We start from the raw sequence: 20849 nt of genomic DNA on the forward strand, positions 1-20849 counted from the left end.
TGTTTGAAATTGGAATTTAGTATGTTTTTTATGATTAATATAATATATTATTATTATTATTTTATTCCGCCTTGAGGCTTACGCCTCGTTTCGCCTCGAGGCTTACGCCTCGTGAGGCGAGGGGTAAACGCCTTGAGGCCCGATTCCGTATTTTAAAACCTTGAGCTTTATAAACATGTTTGGTTGATGGCTTTATTATTAAGAAAACGGAATTTTTGGTTTTAAATTTTGGGACGTTACACTAAGGGTCCTTTATATAGTTGTGGTATTTCCCAGATAACACTTATTTGAATTAATTAAATATTAAGATTTAATCCAGATTCAAATCTTTTCCTTATCTATTATTTGGAAACATTTTGGAAGCCTTCTAGAAGCTCCAGAAACTGTGCACCCCTAACGGAGCTCCACGATATTCCTTTTTTTCAACTATTGAACAATTAACATTCAATCCATATACATTCAAATAAATTCCAATTAATCCAAAATTAATTCTAAATTAATTATAATTAATTTATTAACATGTAATGAATTAATAAACCATTTCCTTAATCTCCTAAAACTGTTTCTAGTTATTCTTGCTCTTGAGGGCAACCCAAAAAGAACTTTGTCATGATTCCCAAAATCTCAAAGGATCATCAGTTAGTTATGATATTGGATACATGTTTCCAACATCAACCCCCATACAACATTCGATTGGTTCCTAGGAAGCTAAAAGTTCTAATGTAGCACAAGATAAACGGTATGCGCGCATCAATGAATATACATTGATATGTATAATATGGATGGAAAAATATACTATTTCATGAAACATTTTCCTAATTACCATATCTTTCTCCCGACAACACCAATCGATCTTGTGTAATGTCACGACCTGCAAAACTATATCCTTTTAGAATAAAGAGAAAGATAGAAACAAAGATGGGAGATAGGTACATATATCATTTTTTTTCTTCAAATTATCTATTGTATTAGCTGCCAAACGGATTGTAACGTCCCAAAAATACCGAGTGAAATTTTCATTTTAAATAAGTCAAACCATTTATACATTATCCCAAAATACGATCAGAATAAAAGTATTCTCAAAACATCAGAATAAAATCATAAACAATCATTGCAGAATAAATCTTCATGGGATGCAGCTCGATCAAGTCGTGCTCTTCTTTTTAAAACTGGAAGTACTTGAAAATGTTTAAACCACAAAGTCGTAAGCACAAAACTTAGTGAGTTCTCCCCAAAATACTACATATCATACAAATTTGCCCCCCCCCCCTCCGCCTTGGGGTATATTTCAACCCAATACATATCAATGGGCCCCGCCCTAGGGTATATTTCAACCTAATAAATATCTATGGGCCCCGCCCTGTTGTATATTTCAACCCAATACATATCGATGAGCCCCGCCTTGAGGTATATTTCAACCCAATACATATCGATGGCCCCCGTCGTGGGGTATATTTCAACCTAAGCATACAATATTGGGCCCAACCCTGGGTATATTTCAACCCAATCAATCATGCAAGAGTCACAAAGACAACTAGCACTCTACATAACATAATCCAGTAGGCCGACATTGGTGCCTTCGACCCACAAGTACCATGAGAAGACTTACATAAACTACTCAACAGAAGACCAACAACCACCTCAACATCAGAACAGCCAACCCAAACTCCCTAAAACCAAACCGAGACCAATCCTTAGTCAAATACTCAATTCTACCCAAGTTTGACCAAAAGTCAAATTTGTCAAAAAGTCAATGGTCAGCTTAGTCAAAGTCAACGTCACGCCATAACTATTCCTGGTCACGTCTTGAGAATGCAACGACAAAACAATCACGATTCTGGACATCGTCACGTCGTGACACATCCTATGCCACGCCGTGACTTTTGGTTAGAGGGTCAAAATCTTCATTAAGTGCTTAATCTCTTCAGAACAAAGCCCATAACCTCAAATCTAGATCCTAAATAGCTTCATAATGGATAAAGTTTCCAACTTTATCCATTAGGATGGTCCAAACAACCAAGATCTAGTCTTTAAGTCTCAAAGGGACCAAGAATGCATCTTTTTCAGCTAAATCCATTAAGTCCAAGACTCTAACCTTCAGATATGAATCAACATGATGTTTAGGTGGATAAAGTTTCCAACTTTATCCATAATAATGTCTCAAGCTTTCAAGATCTAAACTTTAATACACTAAAATGGCCTAAATGACCAAAATAACTTGCATGCTTAAAGGGACGACAAAAGATCAGAACTTTCCTAGTCCATGAGGTCCAAGAAAACATTATAAACTGATCAAAAGGTGTTGAAGTCTAGATTTGAAACATACAATGTTCTTGGGACCTTGGAAAGTAATAAAGTTGCAAACTTTATTCCCAACTCTCACTTAAAACTCATTGAATGAACCAAAACACCAAATACACTTAGATCCAAAGATGAAATGCAATAAAAGTTGGGACTATATAACTTACAAAGATCTAAAAGGTAGATAAAAGTTGAGATATTTAATTTTCAAGCTTTAAGGATCAATCTTGCATGAAAACATTGCTCCAAAACCACCAAAAACTCCAAAAAAAAAGGATGAGAGAGGAGAGGGGAGGCTCAAATCTTGAAAATGAAGGCTAGGGTTCTACCAAGAGGATCTAGATATGATGGAGGCTAAGAAAATACCCTAAAACATGAATACTTATCTTTAAATACTTTGAAAACCCTAAAAATTTCGTGGACTTTGGGCTGCATAGTTATCATGTCGTGAGAATATATTCTCACCTCGTGAAAATTACTTCTCACCTCGTGAGAACGAGTTTTCACCCAATTTCACTACAACGTCAAACAATCATAACTTTTTTGTTTCAACTCTATTTTCAACGTTCTTTATATGCACGGAAATGTATTTATGAACCCCATAACTCTATCTAATTACTTTTGACTTAAAACACATCAAAATAAAATCCTTAATTCATAAAAAAAGTCTGAAACATCACTTTTCCTACTTTACCCTTTGACTCCAAGACACAAACCAAGACTTTAATCACTTATTCTACATTATCATCATCCAATAAGGTCTAAACCTCATTTCCTTGAAGCCCAAGGCTTTTACTTGATTTATTTATTATCCACAATCCCGGAATAAAAAACTTCTCGAAACAAAATGTTACACGGATTGCTATTGATTCAAGAAAAAGAAATCCAACTAATGTTGTAATTATTTGTATTTAATTAATTTCTTTACTTTTTAAGTGACTACGTTTTATAACAATGTCAATATAGAGGATACATAGCACCACAAAGCATAGATTGAGTTGGCTAACGTTTATTGGTTTGCCTTATGCCATATCAAGGTTTCTTGCGAGTTCACGTTCATACTTTTGTAGTATTTGTGGATTTTTTGGTTAAAGTTTGAAAATTGGTTTCATATTAATATATGTTACCTCAAAATATGATCACTTTAGTGAATAAGTCATTAATATCAAATCATCAAATACTTATTAGGCATAAATCCTAATATCAAACCTCATTTCTCTTATTTTCAAACTCGTACGATTGTCCTTGCGAGAGCCAAACAGTTGAGGTGCGTAATTCTATACATAAGATCTAATGTTCAAACCCAACACATCCAAAATATTATTAACGTTATTTGACTAACCTCCCACATGGACCGGGCCGCTGCTAGTGTTCGGTGATTAAAAAAACCATGTGGGCCCTGAGACGGGTTTACAGGGGCAGTTGTCAGTTGAGACACTGCTATTTACCATTTTTTTTAAACTCATAGGATCACATGCCTACTCGTAATAATACTCATTATAATGATACCCTCGTCTTTTTGAGAGTAGGGGAATAATAAACATTTCCAAATTACAGCCACTGTAAACCAAGAAAATAGACCTTCCAAAACCCTAAAACTTGATTCATTAGAAACAATATCTAAATCGACATTTGTACAATATCTCAAATACATTCAAACGCTTGTACAAGATCAACCAATAGTCCTAACCTAGCTTCTTACATCTAATCAGCCCAATATTTGCTCAAGGATGGTTGATATATTGGACATTTGCAGAATCTATCAATCACTGGTAAACAAAAATAAATTACAGAAATGATTCTTGGTTAAGAGAGGTTTACCCACTTTTTACACTATGATCAAGGGTTTCTTCTATGTAAATGAATCCGAAACCTTTCTTCTAGCTCAAAGTTAGACTACAGCTACCGAGGAAACCTCATTCTTCCAATAGTGATGTAACTAGCTCTCCTGGTGATGGATCCCAGATTGGCAAATCAAAAAACGGTTGTTTCAACCGTTGTTCTTCAGCATTGCAGAGGGCTTCAGCAACATCACATAGTCTTGAAACCTCACGGATAGTGGCTTCCTGAGCTTCAACCTACAAAATTATTAAATTCCCTCAAATTATATCCAAAACCCTCAAGAAATAGATTGAATCTCTAATTCAGTGCCCTAAGAATTAAGATATTCCCAAAAAGCGCTATAATCATGACGCTGGATGTTAAAGTGAGAACTTCTCAACTTAGAATTGAAATGAACTTTTGAATGTTGATGAAAATTTTGACAACTAGGGCTAGAAATAGAAGATTATTGGTGGAAATTGGGCAAATAATCCGTTGTAGTTTTGAGTTTTACAAGTAACGACATCAACAATCCAACATCCAAATACGGTAATTATTGAATGGTGGGCCAATACCTGAGCAAGGAGTGTGTCTGTAAGATCCTGGAAAGGAGAATCTGACGAATTTTCCAGCAAAACGGAGACCGTCTGATCTGACAGTACTGTGGACGATGGTTGATTTTGCATACGGTCTTGCAATGCTTTCAAGGTGTTCGACAAATGTTCCCAATGGTGGATCTCTTGCTGATACTTGGTTTTGAGCTTTAATAGCACCTTCTTCTTTCTTTCTGTGCGTGCTTTCGCTTCAGCTGCAGGATCCGGAGGCGGAACAGCCGATGCGCTGGTGGAATCAAGACGGGGGCGTTTGAGACGCTTGTAGACGAAACCATCGTCGTTGACAAGCTCCCAGTCTTCTTCGTTTATTTCCATGGAAGAGAGGGAAATTCAGAAATTTTAACCGGCAGAGGGTTTTATTTATGACTGCTGGAGCTTTGGATTTTGGAGACTGCGGCAATCTGTTGTTGTTTATTCTTAAATGCAAGAACACATTATCAAAGACGTCAAATGGCATAAACCTTCATTTTTGCATATTTTGGGTATTAGGCTTGTAAAAATAAATATTTTCCATGGTTTGCACGGAATTATTGTCGATACTTTTAGTGCGACTGTTATTTAGTGTACTTAGAATTAAACGAATTGACAATAAAGTTATAAGCTATAATTTAATACTAGATTATGACCCGCGTTAAGTGTGAGGAATATAAATTAAATACATGTTACATTAATACGTGACATTGTCTTAGGTGAAATTTTAATAAAAAATGTTAGTTAGATTCATTTTTAGACTTTTTGAATCAAACTTATTAAATAAAAAGATTTAATATTTATATTAAAGCGATTTAGTTTTTTAATACAGTAATTTTTAATATAAATGATCCACATGATCTTTGTTTTATCACAACATGATGCGACTTCTTAATTAAAACATGTTATGTAGTAGCTTTATGAATTGACTTTTTTCGGTGTACCAACCTCCATGGAGGCTCATATGACTATTTTCATATTGGCCTTGTAAAACCAAAAGCATTAATAAGTTGTTATATATACCAACAACATTAAATTCTGCAAAGAAATTCGATAAACATTACATTTTAAGTGCATTGTTATAACCATAAACATCAAATTCAGATATTTCAATTTGGTAAATTTATAAAGTATTTTTTCCATATAAGAATTAAAATATGATTTTTCAGGCTACACCCAATTACATATACATATCTTCTTATCAAAGAAATTATTACAAGAAAGAAAAAACATATTATGAACAAAAATATAATATTAGTTTCATATTTTGCCAATGGTTAACACTAACAAATAATAATGAATTTTCACAAATCTTGCATTTTGGTCATTGCATCCAATTAACAAATGAAATTCAGTTTAGATGATTGATTCAAGAAGTGCATCCATGACTTTTTGTAGCCAAATTTGGGGAAGTGTTAACACCTACCAAGATATGAAGGACAACTTCAATGTAATCGTATATATAGGTTGTTTTTCAATAAGAAAATCATTATCTTCCAAAAAAAAATGGGATCCTAAAATATTATCTTAAGGATTTTCGGTTATTTATCTGGAAAAAATGATATCATTTATATTGAATCAAAATTTCAAATTAATTGACTTGCTTAATTAATGAGTTTTAAATTCAAAACCATTATATATAAATTGATTTATTTTACGTGGGATATACCGGGAGATAAATTATAAATAATATTGACTTTTTTTTTTACTCTTAAATATTTTGCTAATTTAATATGATTAGATTAGATTTTATAGGTTAATGACCAAATTATTGATATGCTTCTTTAATATAGGACTCAATCCAAAATCGTAAGAAGAACAACTTTCAATATAATCGTATATATAGATTGAATTTCAACATTGACTAAATCTCTAATGTCCGTTTTTTTGGTTGCTTGTGTGTTTTGTGCATCCACAATATCGACTTCATCTTTTTTTTTTTTTTTTTTTTTTTTTTTTTTTTTTTTTTTTGATGCATCTTCAACATTGTCTCTATCTCTTTTGAACACAACCGTTTGATAATATCCCAAATAGTGATTATCAATTTATAGCGTTTTGTAATATATATAAAATAATCCAGACGATTTTTTATTTATTTTCTTTCAACTAATCCAAACATTTTTTTATTTTCTTTCAACGTTGTTTAGTACATAATAAACTACTAAACATTTTATTAAAAAATGAAATTTGTTTTAAAATCAAATTCAAAGACCTCTTAAATCCACATAGATTATGCACCTAATGTCCTCATTCACTTAAATTTACCCCGTTAAAAACTATGACTTTAACCAAAAACATAAAATATACTAATTTCAATTTTCAACCTACCCAAGAGTAATATGATTGTTTTTGATATAGACATATAATAAATAACCCTTTAAAAAAAGTCATATGAAATGTCTTCTTTAACCTTTTTCTTTTCTTTTACATTTTTCTTTATTAAAACTATTTAAAAAAAAGTCAAACCTACCTACCCACCCCTTTGTCCCGTCGAAACCCTACAAGTGCTAGATGATCGGAGTTCAGAATACAACGCCATCAGAACCTTGGATCTGCAAAACATTGTTGTTAACTTTAAGGTTTTCAGACTAGATAATGCCACCGTCGAAAACTAAAGTGGAAGAAGGAAAGAGAGTAAGAGACGTTTGAGTGGCAAGTGCTCCGACAACGGAGGTCTGGTGGCGGTGAAGGTCTGGTGAAGTCGAAGTTCTGGTGACGTGGCGTTGATCAGTGGTAGTGGTCTCTTATAGATGAATATTATAGGAAAGAGAGGGGTTTGGGTAGGGTAAGGGTAGGGCAACATTTTATTTATTTATTTTTAATTACTCCAATGAAAAATGGAAAAAGAATATAAAAAGGGTAAAAAAAAAGTCATTTCATATGAGTTATGGTCCAACCAATAGAAATTAAAACTATAAGAATATTTTAAATAGAGACTAAACTTGATACTCTTGAAAATTATAAGGACCATTTATGAATACTTTTTTTTTTCTTTATTTAAAACTTAATGAACGGTCCCTTAATTTGTAAAAGATGATTTTTCCTTCGTATGTTTGAACTTAACGGACCAAAAACGACAGTATTGACCATAAAGACTATCTATCAAAAAAATTTAAACAACCACCATTCTTAAATACAAAAATAATAATAATAATTTAGAAAAAAAATACCAAAATTGATATTCTAAGAAACTATGGGGACCGTTTATTAAGATATGTCTTTATAGATTTTTGAAAGGTGACACTGGTGTGCCCTAGAAGAGACTCTCTTCTACAATCAAGAACGGGTAGTCCACAGGAGGACACTGTAGGAATCGAGAAGTGAGGTTTGTGAATTGATTAATGGGGAAGAAGAACAGTGAAAGTAAACAACTGCCACACAAGGAAAAACCACAGGAAGAAGAGATCGAAGGTAAATTCCTGCTAGGCAAACCCAAATTCAAAAAGCTCGAAAACGGCAGGTACAAATGCGTGGAAACCGGCCACGAATTGCCGGCTGATGCCAGGGAATCCTACGCACTTACCAAGCACTGCCGTCTCGGACTCATCGATTCCGCCTTGGCGCGTAATAAGCCTCCTCTCAATATGTTCAACCAAGACCCTCTTTGCCGGTATCATTACTCCCCTTTTTTTGTTAAATAAAATTAGGGTTTACAGTTTTACTCAATGAACTTGATACAACCCTTTCTTTAATTTTTTCTGATTACGTCCTTTTTCGCTGTATGACAGTTCTAAGCTAATTTGCAAGCTAACAGGGCATACTGTGAATAAAATTGAGGAACATATATGGAAGCATATCAATGGGAAACGTTTCCTCAACATGTTAGGTTTGTGCTCTGCTTGGTTCTGAAATGACCTTTTGCAAATTTTTCATGGATTGTTTGATTTGATTGTATCCTGAGTGTGTGTGAAATTTCGAATATTAAGTATGATCAATGTTGAACAGAAAAAGAGGAAGCTGAAGCTGGTAAAGAAGCATCAAACGATATGGTGGAAGATGAAAACAAGGAGAAACCAGAAAAGGCTTCAGATAGCAAAGAAGATGGTCTGAAGAAGAAAAAGAAAAAGAAGAAGAAGAAGAAGAAGAAAATGGAGGAGGAAGATGTTAGTAAGATCATCTCTGAAGTGAGGGATCCAGAAGAAAAAGATAGTGAATCAGAGGAAATGGAGTTCTGGATGCCTCCAGTAGGAGACCGTTGGGACTTTGATGATGGAAAAGATCGATGGGCTTCTGGTTCAGAATCAGAAAATGATCCAGAAAGTGATGATGCAAACGAAGCAGGTATATTATATACATAATTCTTTGTTTTTCAAGATTTGGATTAAGATAATGTATCAGTATAACCAAATGTAACTTTGCCTAAATTGTGTTTGGGTAGTTGAACATGTTTCAGATGCTAAAGAGAGCAATGAGACACATGAGCTTTCTAATAGGTATTATGTTTGCTTCCTTTTGACTGTTTTGGTACCATTTGAAGTTTGGCCTTTCTTTCTTTCTGACATGAGAAGTGTGATTTCATTATGTTTAGGACAAAGAGAATGTCAATTGAAATTGGAGCAAGTGATATTGCTTCAAGTAAGAAGAAGAAAAAGATCCAATCCATATGATGATTTAGCCCCATGGTAATCGGTATGATATAATCTTGAAGTTGCAGTTTTGTGTTGTTTGTTTGTGTTTTTGAACTCTTAATTATTATTTTCCTTAATGAATTTGTTTGTAAGCATTTGGTCAATACGTTCCATTAGGAAATGCACGAGTTTTTGGCACTCTTTGGTGAATGAAGAAATTTTGCTAATGATGATTTTATGATTCTGCATTAGGTTTGAAGTTTGCATTTTCCATGTATAAGAAATAGATTCGAATCTTTGGAGCCCAATCTTAGGCTTTAGAACACATCCAAGAAATTTAGTATGTTTTGTGGTTATGCAGTCCAAATTCTAGATATAAAGTTAACCTCAAGATTAACAAAAAGGCCCAGCGTAGGTATTAAATAAAATGTTTTCATAAAATCAAGATTCTTTTAAACAATAGCATAATATTTTAACTTTATTTATTTATAACTGTCTTTATGACTAAATAATTGTTTTTATTTAGTTTGAAACGGAAAGGTAAAATGGTAATTTTTTTTTGTTAGGATGATCAATTTAAGTCCAAAATAGTAATAGCTTTTTTCTATGCATCGTTTGCCTGAGACAGACATCATTTATCTTTATATCACTTTAGCCATACAAAGATGAAAGTGTAATGTGTTAATTTATACATCCCTGCATATTTGTAGATTGTTTGTTAAAACTGATTATATAATAAGGAATGAGAATATATGGATATCATTGCAAAATAAAAAAATAAAATAAAATTTGGGTGATGATGTGGTGTTAGAGGTGCAGATATACCGGTTTAATATCGGTTTTAGTTTTTTTGATTTTTTTTTTTTTTTTTTGGTTTTGGTTATTGCTCGATTTGGTTTTTTTTTTTTTTTTTTTTTTTGGTTCTTTGTGGAAGTGAAATTGCGTTAAATGAGATTAGTTAGTAATTTTTAAAATGTGCTAAAAGAGATGGGCCATTTTTGTGTGATGATTAAATGGGATTGTTCATTTGTTTGTCAACTCATAAATAAGTTTGGACTAATATGTTGACCAATGTGTTTGTAACTGGGCCCGTAGTGATGTTGCCAAGACTAAAAATAGCCAACAAAAAGAATGTGTCTATTGCCCTCCCTCTACGTGGGTGAAAGTTTAAGTCTCGTCCGAAATATAATTGATTGACCATTTTGAGAATAAAGAGAAAGCAGTCAATATATTAGAGTATATGATGACACGAATTTTAGAATGGGGCCTTTGGAGAATTATACATCATTATGTATCCTTGTATTTTGTTTGAAGTGCAAAAAGATTCAATAAAATAAAAATAGCCGATGGGAAACTGGACAAATATAGAGTTTAGATTACAACACGAAAACAGGAAATATATAGACAACTCAAAGTTAGCACAAAGACAAGGAATAAAACAACACCAATTTCGTTTGAACCAAATACAACCCATGAAGAGAGTGATGAAAGAGTGACACTAGCTTTGCAAACACCAAGTAGCAACCCAAGACCCAAAAAAGGCAATCAAAAAACGCATGAAGTGAAAGACACCTGAATTCCAGAATTACCAGCCAACTTTGTTTCGAGGTAGAAAATAGCAATCAAATTTGAGCTTATGACTCCATGATAAAATACCACCCCATCATATAGCCTTATATGATGTATGGATAATGTCACGATTCTCGAGTGGATTTAGTGTGTTCATCCAAGATTACTTTGGTGATTATGTGTTGGTGAGCTTTCCAAGAGCTTGAGACAATTTAGTGTGACAACTATTTTGCAAGATCTCAAGAAACGATTAAGTTGATTTATTAATCGATATCTGGATGAATATATATTCTTTTTCTGAGCGTATGTCTGTTATGTTAGGAATAATATGCAAAGAACAAAATTAAATTGTACTAGTATTGAAGAGCATTATTAATGAATAAATAAATAATAATATTTATAATGCATGGATTTATTACTTACCAAATGGAATAAATAATTAATACAAGTTGTGTATTATTTATTGTTGAAAAATGGAATAAAAAATAAAATAGTTTGTTTATAAAAAGATTAATAAATATTTTATTAAATTTGAAAAGCCAATTAATTAATAATATAATTAATTATGGGTTTGAGTTTTTAGTTGGTTGGAGTGAACATGAGTTTGACTTTTAGTTTGTAAATGAAAAGAAATTTCAAAAAGTCCACTGTCCAAATATTGAAGGGGGTTATTTAGGTCATGATTAGTCTAGCAACTTTTGTTTCGGTTTTGTAGGGATATCCATGATAAGGATGGAGGGTGTATGGTGAAAACCCTTCTCATTTTTTCTCTACCACCTCATTTTTTTTTCCGTAACCAAAAGTGTGTGGAAAACCGAAAACTTCATTTATTTTTTTTTTTAAATAAAAATAATTGATTTTGCTGGTTTCTAATTTTCTTTAAATGAATAATAAACTTAAAATTAAAAATAAAAACCACTTTATTAATTAAAATAAAAATTACATAAAAAAAACTAAGATTTAAATAGCTAGAAAAACACATACAAACAATTAAAAATAACTGACTAATTACATTGTAAAAAAAAACATAACAATCTACGGAAAATATTTTTTCATAATCTTCTCATTCTTTTTCAAAACGAGCTCGAGAGCCGGTCCCAATATATGATCGGTGTTTTCCAACAAGAACATCATATCCTCAATTTCTTATTTCTCCGCGCGCTCCTTCTTTTTCTTTGTCGAATGCCAAACGTTCAGTGAAATTAAGATTATATCGATCAAATGTCTCCGACAATTTCCGCATCTCGTCCGCATCCATGTTGAAATCCGATGCACCCGAAGAAGTCCCCTTTCCCTTCTTTTTTGCTTTGTCCCTACTCATCGGTCAGACAATTTCTTCTAGCTTGAGTTCGTCTTCCTCATTTAAAATCTAGACCGACCCGACATCGGAGGAATTTGTGTAACCACTAGAGTCATTTTCGTTCACTTTGATTGTTGTACTCCAGATACAAACCATTGCTCGTATTTTTTCCACCTAGGACTTTTAATCAATATTTTCCAACAATCGTGCCGCTTGAATGGATTTCCCGTTTCCTCTAGATAAAAATGCAAAGTTTATCGAAGTATTTCTTCATCTCCTTGGGCGCTTCTCTGTTGGGTTTTTAGATTGTTGTACCGCTCGTTCATTTTTGAAATGGCAATCGCTATATCTCAAAACTTTGAATTCAATTGATGATTGGTATGGTACTCGTCACCTTTGTCCATCTCTGTCCGAAACCTCTCTAGAATGCAAATCCAAAATGATCTGTCGGTTGTGCATTTCCAATTGTTGAATCATCTGAAATGTCAATCCAAGCTTTTACCACAATTATCTCTTCTTGTGGATGTCATGATATCGGTCTATATCTTCCCGGTTGTGTAACACCCCCTGCACTTTTTTTTTTCCTTTGCGGCGTTGGGGGGGTGGTATGAGTTGAGTTTCCTGTATAATTTCTTCATCCAACTCATCGATGTTTTCGTATTGTGGTTGAGATCGAGAGGGTTGTGTGTTGGGATTGGGGTTGGGTTTGGGTTTGATATTGAAAGAGTGTGATTTGAGTTTGTGGTTGATTAGACCAATGTTGATTGAGCAAAACAACAAAGTTTGAGAACATGTTAGGAGTTACATTTGGAACTTGGATTGGGTAATATTGCCTAACATTTTGGTATCGGGATTGTAGTGGATATTAAATGGGAGCATCGAGTTGGGGACGATAAACCCCTTGTGATGAATCGATAATGAAAATGTTTCGAGTTAAGGTGCTTAAAATCGAAACATTGGTATTTTTCCTTCTATCAGAGATTGGAGTTTAATTGTCGGAATTCATTTTTTGAAGAAATAGAGAGAAATTGAAGGAAGAAGGTGTGAGTTTGAAGGTTAAAAGGTATGGGTATTTATAGATGTTGTAGATGTTAATAAATAAATAAATTTGGCATATAGTCGTTGAAACTATATATATATATATATATATATATATATATATATATATATATATATATATATATATATATTTCCTACCGTTAAAAAACGGTCTCACAAAAAAAATCGGATTCTTACCAATTGGAGGAAGAGAGAGACTGCGGCAGCCCCTCCCCCACCTCCTTCCCGCGTACCCTTTCCCCCACCGACGATATGGTGTTCCGGTGAGCGGGAAGAGTCCCGCCCTTTCTCCCCGCACCCCTCTCCGTCCAGCCTAACTGTTATCCAATACCGAATGAAATCGATAGATAATGTAATAGTTTTTGAAACCTTTGTGGTTATATACCTAATTTTGTTGAAAATATTGCTAATAATCGGTGATGTTATAAGGTCACATTTTAAAAGATAAAAAATCCAAAATAAATAATACATTTTTACGATAAATATATTTTTTATCAACTAAAACAATAAAAAATAATATTGTTGTTTATTATTTATAAAATCAAATCAAGTCGTATATTTAATAATAAATAAATTAGTTTATTTAATAATCAATTATGAAAGTAATAAGTTTACTTTATTAGTTGATTCGCATAGACTTAAAAAACCTTACCCAACAATATAAATATTTAAGGGATGTTTGTGGTCATTAAGTAAAGAAGAAACATAATGACAAACCCTAATCTCTCCTTCCTATCTTTTAACAACTCCCTCATCCCTACGTCTCTTGTGGTCGACAATTTGTTGAGAGTCCATTGGATAGCTGGATTTGCTCATATGGATACATATTGTGGTAATCAATCTCGATTGTCATCTGCTACATCGAAGGATTCCTATACTTTAAAATATATGATCTGAAAATACCTTGTGTTGTGTTAGTTAATTAATATGGAGAGAGTGATGTTATTCTTACCACATTCCATCCACAACCATGTAAACCCCATGTTGGATTTTAATACAAAAGCGTGTTTCTTTGTTAGTGGTGCCATATTTTTTTTAATAGTTTAATTTAAATAAATACTTCATTTTTAATAAAAAAAAAATAGCATATCATTACTTAAAATAAAAAAAAAAAAAAACATTTCATTGTCTTACTTAAAAAAACATAACATTACAATAAAAAAAATCAAAAACGCTTAGAAAAAAACTAGAAATAAACTTACAAACTTAAAAAAAAAAAAAAAAAAAAAAAAAAAAAAACACATCAAATAAAGAAAAAAAAAATACTATAATTAAAATAAAACATACTACATGAAGTCTTCATTCGAGAGCTCATCTTCTGAGTCATCCGGGGGATCCAAATTGAGGTTAATGTGTTGAATCCCGTAGACGTGTTCCAATTAGTCCATGCGAAAATTGTGAAATGTTTCAGTGTTATGTATCTCTGCTCTCGTATCCATGTACTCTTCACTACTAATTTTTATTGATTGTGTCTCGGGGATGGTTTTATGTTCGTCATATGCATACATCGGTCTTCCTTCATATTCAATTATCAAATTATGCAATATGATACATGCGCACATGACTTCTTCAAGTTTTCACTCGCTGGAAATAATTGTTGGTTTTTTAGTATGTACCAACGTTTCTTAAGAGCTCCAAAGGCCCGCTCGCCATCATTCCTAGCTCTTTCTTGAGCTCTCTTGAATTTATTGTGTCTAGAATCATGTGGACATGAAAATGATTTAACAAACACAACATACTTAGGATAGATCTCATCAACAAGATAATAACGATACTTATATGGCGTTCCATGCATTTGAAATGAAGAATATGGTGCATAACCATCATATATGTTGTTAAATATAGGTGAAGGATTAAGAACGTCGATGTCGTTAAGCAAACCAAGGGAAGCAAAAAAAGCATACCAAATCCACGTATCATGTGAAGCCACCGCTTCAAGTATGACCGTTGGTTGACCATGATCACATCGGGTAAATGACCATGGTATGTGTAACAACGCAAATTTTCAAACAAATTTTTCATTTTAAAAATATATTTATTTCCATTCATAACAAGGCATAAATAGTTTAAGTATTCTGTCAAATACAAATAATCAAAATCCCAAGATCATAAAAGCATTCTTCAATGTGTATCGATCACGTCGGCGCCTTCCCACGGTCCTCGCTAGTACCTGAAATACATGCACAACAACTGTAAGCATAAATGCTTAGTGAGTTCCCCAATATACGACTTACGCACATACGCCTTTCCAGGCCCCGACCTTCCGGTCCATGTGTCTCAGGGGACTTCCGTCCCTGCTGGGTAAACCTTCCGGTCCTACCCACGCCGACCTTCCGGTCCATCACACAACATATCGCCTTCCGGCCCATAACATATTGCCTTCCGGCCCATAACATACATAACACATATAACAATTAACTTACCACATATAGCATACATATCACATATCATATCCGACCTTCCGGTCACACAGTCAAACCCTTCCGGGTACAGTATAGTGAGAAGACTCACCTCGTAAAAGCTGAAAGCTAGCAAATCCCGAAATGACTCGTGCACAATCCGACGAGCTACAACCTCCCTATAACATCACATATCTCATTAACACTTATATCTTCTAAGTGTGACTATCCCTAAGAAGTCAGATTTAGGTCAACTCTGGTCAACGGTCAACGGTCAACTCGACCGGACTCGGCGAGTGCCATGGCGACTCGGCGAGTCTAGACGTCCTCCAACTCTCTGAGATTCCCTATCTACTCGTCGAGTATCCTCCTCGACCCGACGAGTTACTCCTGGAAGAATCGCGGGGCCACCCCGACTCCACTCGCCGAGTCTGAAGAACAACTCGGCGAGTCCCAGTAAATCTTCAAGCTACTCGCCGAGTCTGAAGAACAACTCGGCGAGTCCATGCCATGCAGGCGAGCAACTGCTTCCTAAATTACGTATGGTCCCGAGATATACAATCATGGGACTTTCTGGACTTCTAAACATCTTATTACTGGGGTATAAACGTTTGGGTAATAACATAATAACCCATCTAATCACTAAGTGGGTTTCATAAACCCTAGATTCGTATACACATCAAAATAACAGAAATGGTCAGAGTATTACCTGAAAACACACTCTCTGTGTCCCCCAAACCTCAGGACTCGATCCTCTTTGATATTCCTTTGGCCAAATTCTTCTTCTTCTTGCCTAACAAGTTCCTCCAAGTTCCAATAGCTTTCTCTCCTGCTCTAGACGTCCACAACGATTAGGGTTCTTCTCAATCGACCAAAAGACGGACAATGACGGCCTAAGAGGCGTTATATACGATCCAAAACCGAACGGTTAGGGTTTCTGCTGAACAGCGTCGACTCGCCGAGTCCATATCTGGACTCGTCGAGTCCAGTCGCGAACCCGCGACCAAGTCTGCGATCCTACTCGGCGAGTCTAGGCTCCAACTCGCCGAGTCCCCTCTTAAATCACCCCCAAAAACATAATTTAATAATACCTGAGATTCCGGGCTGTTACAACTCTCCCCCGCTAAGATTAGACTTCGCCCTCGAAGTCTCATTCTGAAAATAGTTCCGGATGTTGCTCCCGCATCTCACGTTCCGGCTCCCAAGTCATTTCCGATCCCTTACGGTGTTGCCATTGAACCAACACCAGAGGTACCTCCTTGTTCCTCAGAACCTTGATCTTCCAATCCCTGATAGCCACTGGTCTCTCCGCATAATTCAGGCTCGCATCCACCTGAATATCCTCTAATGGAACCACCGCCGACTCATCGGCTATGCACTTCCTCAATTGCGACACATGAAAGGTGTCGTGGATCTGTCCCAACTCCGCTGGTAACTCCAACCGATAGGCTACCCGGCCTATCCTTGCACTCACACGAAATGGCCCAATATACCGGGGACCCAACTTGCCCCTCTTCCTGAATCGAATCACTCCTTTCCAAGGAGAGACCTTTAGGAGAACGAAGTCGCCGACCTGAAATTCAAGCTCGGATCGGCGCCTGTCTGCATAACTCTTCTGCCGGCTCTGGGCGGTCAATAACCTTTGTCTCACTTGCTGAATCTGCTCTGTCGTCTGGAGCACGATCTCCGTGCTGCCCATCACTCTCTGTCCCACCGCTCCCCAGCAAATGGGGGTCCGACACCTCCTACCATACAACAGCTCAAAAGGTGGCATACCAATGCTCGAATGATGGCTGTTGTTGTAGGAAAACTCTGCTAAGGGTAAATATGCATCCCAGCTACCCCCGAAGTCTAACATACACGCTCGAAGCATGTCCTCCAGTGTTTGAATCGTCCGCTCGCTCTGACCGTCTGTCTGGGGATGGTATGCGGTACTAAAATGCAATTTGGTACCCAGCTCCTCATGGAATTTCTTCCAGAACCTGGAAGTGAAACGCACATCACGGTCTGAAACAATCGAGATCGGCACCCCATGCCGAGATACCACCTCTCTCACATATATCTCCGCCAACTTCTCCGCTGAAGAACTCTCACTGATGGCAAGGAAGTGTGCACTCTTCGTCAACCTATCCACAATCACCCAAATTGCATCAACTCCCCTAGCAGTCCTCGACAATTTGGTGATAAAATCCATAGCGATTTGTTCCCACTTCCACTCGGGGATCTCCAATGGCTGTAACTTGCCATGCGGTCTCTGGTGCTCGGCCTTAAACCTACGACAGGTCAAGCACCTCTCAACGAACCATGCGACGTCCCTCTTCATACAGGGCCACCAATACTCTTTCCTCAAGTCCAAATACATCTTCGTAGCACCGGGATGGATCGAGAATTTCGATCTATGAGCCTCTCCCATCAAAGTAATACGTGTACCGCCCACGAACGGTACCCAAATCCGGCCCTGAAATGTCATAAGCCCTCGACCATCCTGAACGAACTCTGAAATTAGCCCCATAACCCGCTCTTTCTTCTGCATTTCTGGTCGCACCGCTTCGGCCTGTGCCCCACGAATAGCATCCAATACAGGAGTCATCACAGTCAGTCTCAAGCATACATCTCGCAATGGAGTGCTCTCCGCCTTGCGGCTCAACGCGTCGGCCACCACATTAGCCTTACCTGGGTGGTACAGGATCTCACAATCATAATCCTTGACCACATCCAGCCACCTCCTCTGACGCATATTTAGATTGGGCTGATCCATCAAATACTTCAAGCTCTTATGGTCCGTATATATCGTACATCGAACCCCATACAGGTAGTGACGCCAAATCTTGAGAGCGAACACTACTGCTCCCAACTCTAAATCATGCGTAGGGTGTCTCGCCTCATGAGGCTTCAGCTGCCTCGACGCATAAGCTATCACATGACCCCTCTGCATCAACACTACACCCAGTCCCGAAATCGATGCGTCGCAATATACCACAAAATCTTCCATCCCTTCTGGGAGAGCTAATACCGGGGCTTCGCATAACCTCTGGCGAAGTGTCTCAAAGGAGGTCTGCTGCTCGGGCCCCCATGAGAATGCAACACCCTTCCGGGTCAATCTGGTGAGTGGCACTGCGATCTTGGAGAAATCCTTGATGAATCTCCGATAATACCCTGCCAACCCAAGGAAGCTCCTGATCTCAGAAGGTGACTTCGGCACCTCCCAACTCATCACCGCCTCAACCTTGGCCGGATCGACCAATATCCCTTTCTGATTGACAACATGTCCTAGAAATTGGACCTCTCGCAGCCAGAAGTCACATTTGGAGAACTTTGCATAAAGCTTCTCCGACCACAATACCTCGAGGACCTCCCTCAAATGCTCCTCATGCTGCTTTCTAGATCTAGAATACACCAGAATGTCGTCGATAAATACAATCACTGACCGATCCAACATCGGTCTGCATACTCTATTCATGAGATCCATGAACACAGTCGGGGCATTGGTGAGCCCGAAAGGCATCACCACAAACTCATAATGCCCATATCGCGTCCTAAACGCTGTCTTCTGGACATCCCCCTCCCGTACTCTCACCTGATGGTACCCTGACCTCAGATCGATCTTGGAAAACCAAGACGCTCCCTGCAATTGATCGAATAAATCATCGATCCTCGGTAACGGGTAACGGTTCTTGACCGTCAACTTGTTCAACTCCCGGTAATCAATACACATCCGGTGTGAACCATCCTTCTTCTTGACGAACAGAATAGGTGCTCCCCACGGCGAGCTGCTCGGCCGAATGAATCCCTTCCCCAGCAACTCCTGGAGCTGCGAGGACAACTCTTGCATCTCTGGAGGTGCAAGACGATAAGGCACCTTAGCAATAGGCGCGGCCCCCGGAACCAGATCGATACCAAACTCTACTTGCCTCACAGGAGGTACTCCCGGCAGCTCCTCGGGAAAAACATCTGGAAACTCACGCACCACAGGGACCTCCTCAACTGATTTCGGTCTCTCGGAAACCTCCCGCGTATCCATCACATACGCCACAAAACCCTTACAGCCCTGCTGTAGACACTGCCTCGCCCTAGCGGCCGAACAAAAAGCTGATCCCGAACGGGTACCCTCACCGTACACCGAAAGAACTCCCCCACTATGGTCTCGTATAGTCACCAACTGACGCTCACAGTCGATGACAGCGCCAAATCGGCTCAACCAGTCCATGCCCACGATGACACAGACATCACCCATCGCAATAGGAATCAGGTCAATCGGGAATTCAACCCCGAAAATCTCTAGTACACATCCCCGAAGAACTTCCGTGGCACAAATCACTTTCTCGTCAGCTATAGAAACTCTCAAAGGTCGACTCAACGACTCACGACTAACGCTGATATGCTGACTAAAGGCTAAGGACACAAAGGACCTACTCGCACCCGAGTCAAATAACACTAAGGCAGGCACAGAGTTCACAAGGAAAGTACCTATGCATATAATAACATAAGCATAACGTCTCGACATTTAAAATAAATACATGAATTACAACATACCTGCCACGACATCGGGCGCAGCGCGGACCTCTTCCGCAGTCAGCTGAAAGGCTCTTCCCCGAGCCCTCGGGGCCTCGACCTTCACCGGTCGAGTCGCAGTAGCTCCGGCAGCAGGTGCAGATCCCTGAAGAAGCTGAGGGCATTCGGCCTTCCTATGGCCTGTCTGGTTGCAATGAAAGCAAACCGTAAATCCCTTGGGACACTCCCTAGCAATGTGCCCCTCCTTGCCACACTTGTAGCAAGCACCAGATCGACACGCCCCCTCATGACCCTTGCTGCACTTTCCGCAAGTGCGGCCCTTCGAACCTCCTTTGCTCGCATCGGCGGACTTTACCCGCTTGGCTGCCGGCTGGAACTGAGCCGGTCGCCGGTCCACCCGCTGAGACTTGGCCTCCTCCCTGGCCTGGGTCTCCAACTCGATCTCGCGCTTCCTGGCATTCGCCTGAAGCTCAGCAAAAGTATGGTAAGTGGAGTTTGACACAAACTCCCGGATATCCCTCCTCAACACTCCTAAGTACCGGCTCATCCGAGCCTGATCAGTGGACACCAGCTCGGGGCAGAACATCGCCCTCTCATGAAACTTCCGCGTGATCACCGCGACAGAATCAGTACCCTGCTTGAGGGTTAAGAACTCCTGAACCAATCGTTCCCTCTCCACCGGGGGAACGTACTCATCTCTGAACATGGCAGTAAACCCCTCCCATGTTACTGCTGT

The 20849-nt window shown here is 37.7% G+C and overlaps 2 protein-coding genes across 3 annotated transcripts; one reads left to right on the forward strand and one right to left on the reverse strand.

Annotated features, from left to right (window-relative positions):
• Positions 1-3879: 3879 nt before the first annotated feature.
• LOC111876400 (uncharacterized) lies at positions 3880-5218 on the reverse strand. Its single transcript, XM_023872917.3, has 2 exons — positions 4698-5218; positions 3880-4379 (listed from the first exon to the last, which is right to left on the reverse strand). Exons 1-2 carry the CDS (start codon positions 5049-5051, stop codon positions 4218-4220), a joined length of 516 nt encoding a protein of 171 aa, XP_023728685.1. The 5' UTR covers positions 5052-5218; the 3' UTR covers positions 3880-4217.
• A 2723-nt stretch (positions 5219-7941) lies between these two features.
• LOC111876399 (uncharacterized) lies at positions 7942-9501 on the forward strand. Of its 2 annotated transcripts, none has more exons than XM_023872916.2 (5): positions 7942-8316; positions 8435-8532; positions 8652-8987; positions 9100-9139; positions 9235-9501. In XM_023872916.2, the coding sequence occupies exons 1-5, from the start codon at positions 8048-8050 to the stop codon at positions 9311-9313; spliced, it is 822 nt and encodes a 273-aa protein (XP_023728684.1). In that variant the 5' UTR covers positions 7942-8047; the 3' UTR covers positions 9314-9501. The 2 variants fall into 2 exon arrangements, with proteins under 2 accessions (XP_023728684.1, XP_023728683.1); XM_023872915.3 differs by having other exon boundaries at positions 7943-8316; positions 9085-9139.
• Positions 9502-20849: the final 11348 nt, after the last annotated feature.

The sequence above is a fragment of the Lactuca sativa genome, chromosome 2 (genome assembly GCF_002870075.4).
Source record: "Lactuca sativa cultivar Salinas chromosome 2, Lsat_Salinas_v11, whole genome shotgun sequence".
NCBI lineage: Eukaryota > Viridiplantae > Streptophyta > Magnoliopsida > Asterales > Asteraceae > Lactuca > Lactuca sativa.

Bases quoted from the DNA above. Each gene is read 5' to 3' on its own strand.
- LOC111876399 (XM_023872915.3), top strand. From the start codon at position 8,048: ATGGGGAAGAAGAACAGTGAAAGTAAACAACTGCCACACAAGGAAAAA. The intron at 8,533-8,651 runs GTTTGTGCTCTG...AATGTTGAACAG, and splicing joins ACGTTTCCTCAACATGTTAG to AAAAAGAGGAAGCTGAAGCT. The intron at 8,988-9,084 runs GTATATTATATA...GTGTTTGGGTAG, and splicing joins TGATGATGCAAACGAAGCAG to TTGAACATGTTTCAGATGCT.
- LOC111876400 (XM_023872917.3), bottom strand. From the start codon at position 5,051: ATGGAAATAAACGAAGAAGACTGGGAGCTTGTCAACGACGATGGTTTC. The intron at 4,380-4,697 runs GTATTGGCCCAC...ATAATTTTGTAG, and splicing joins CAGACACACTCCTTGCTCAG to GTTGAAGCTCAGGAAGCCAC.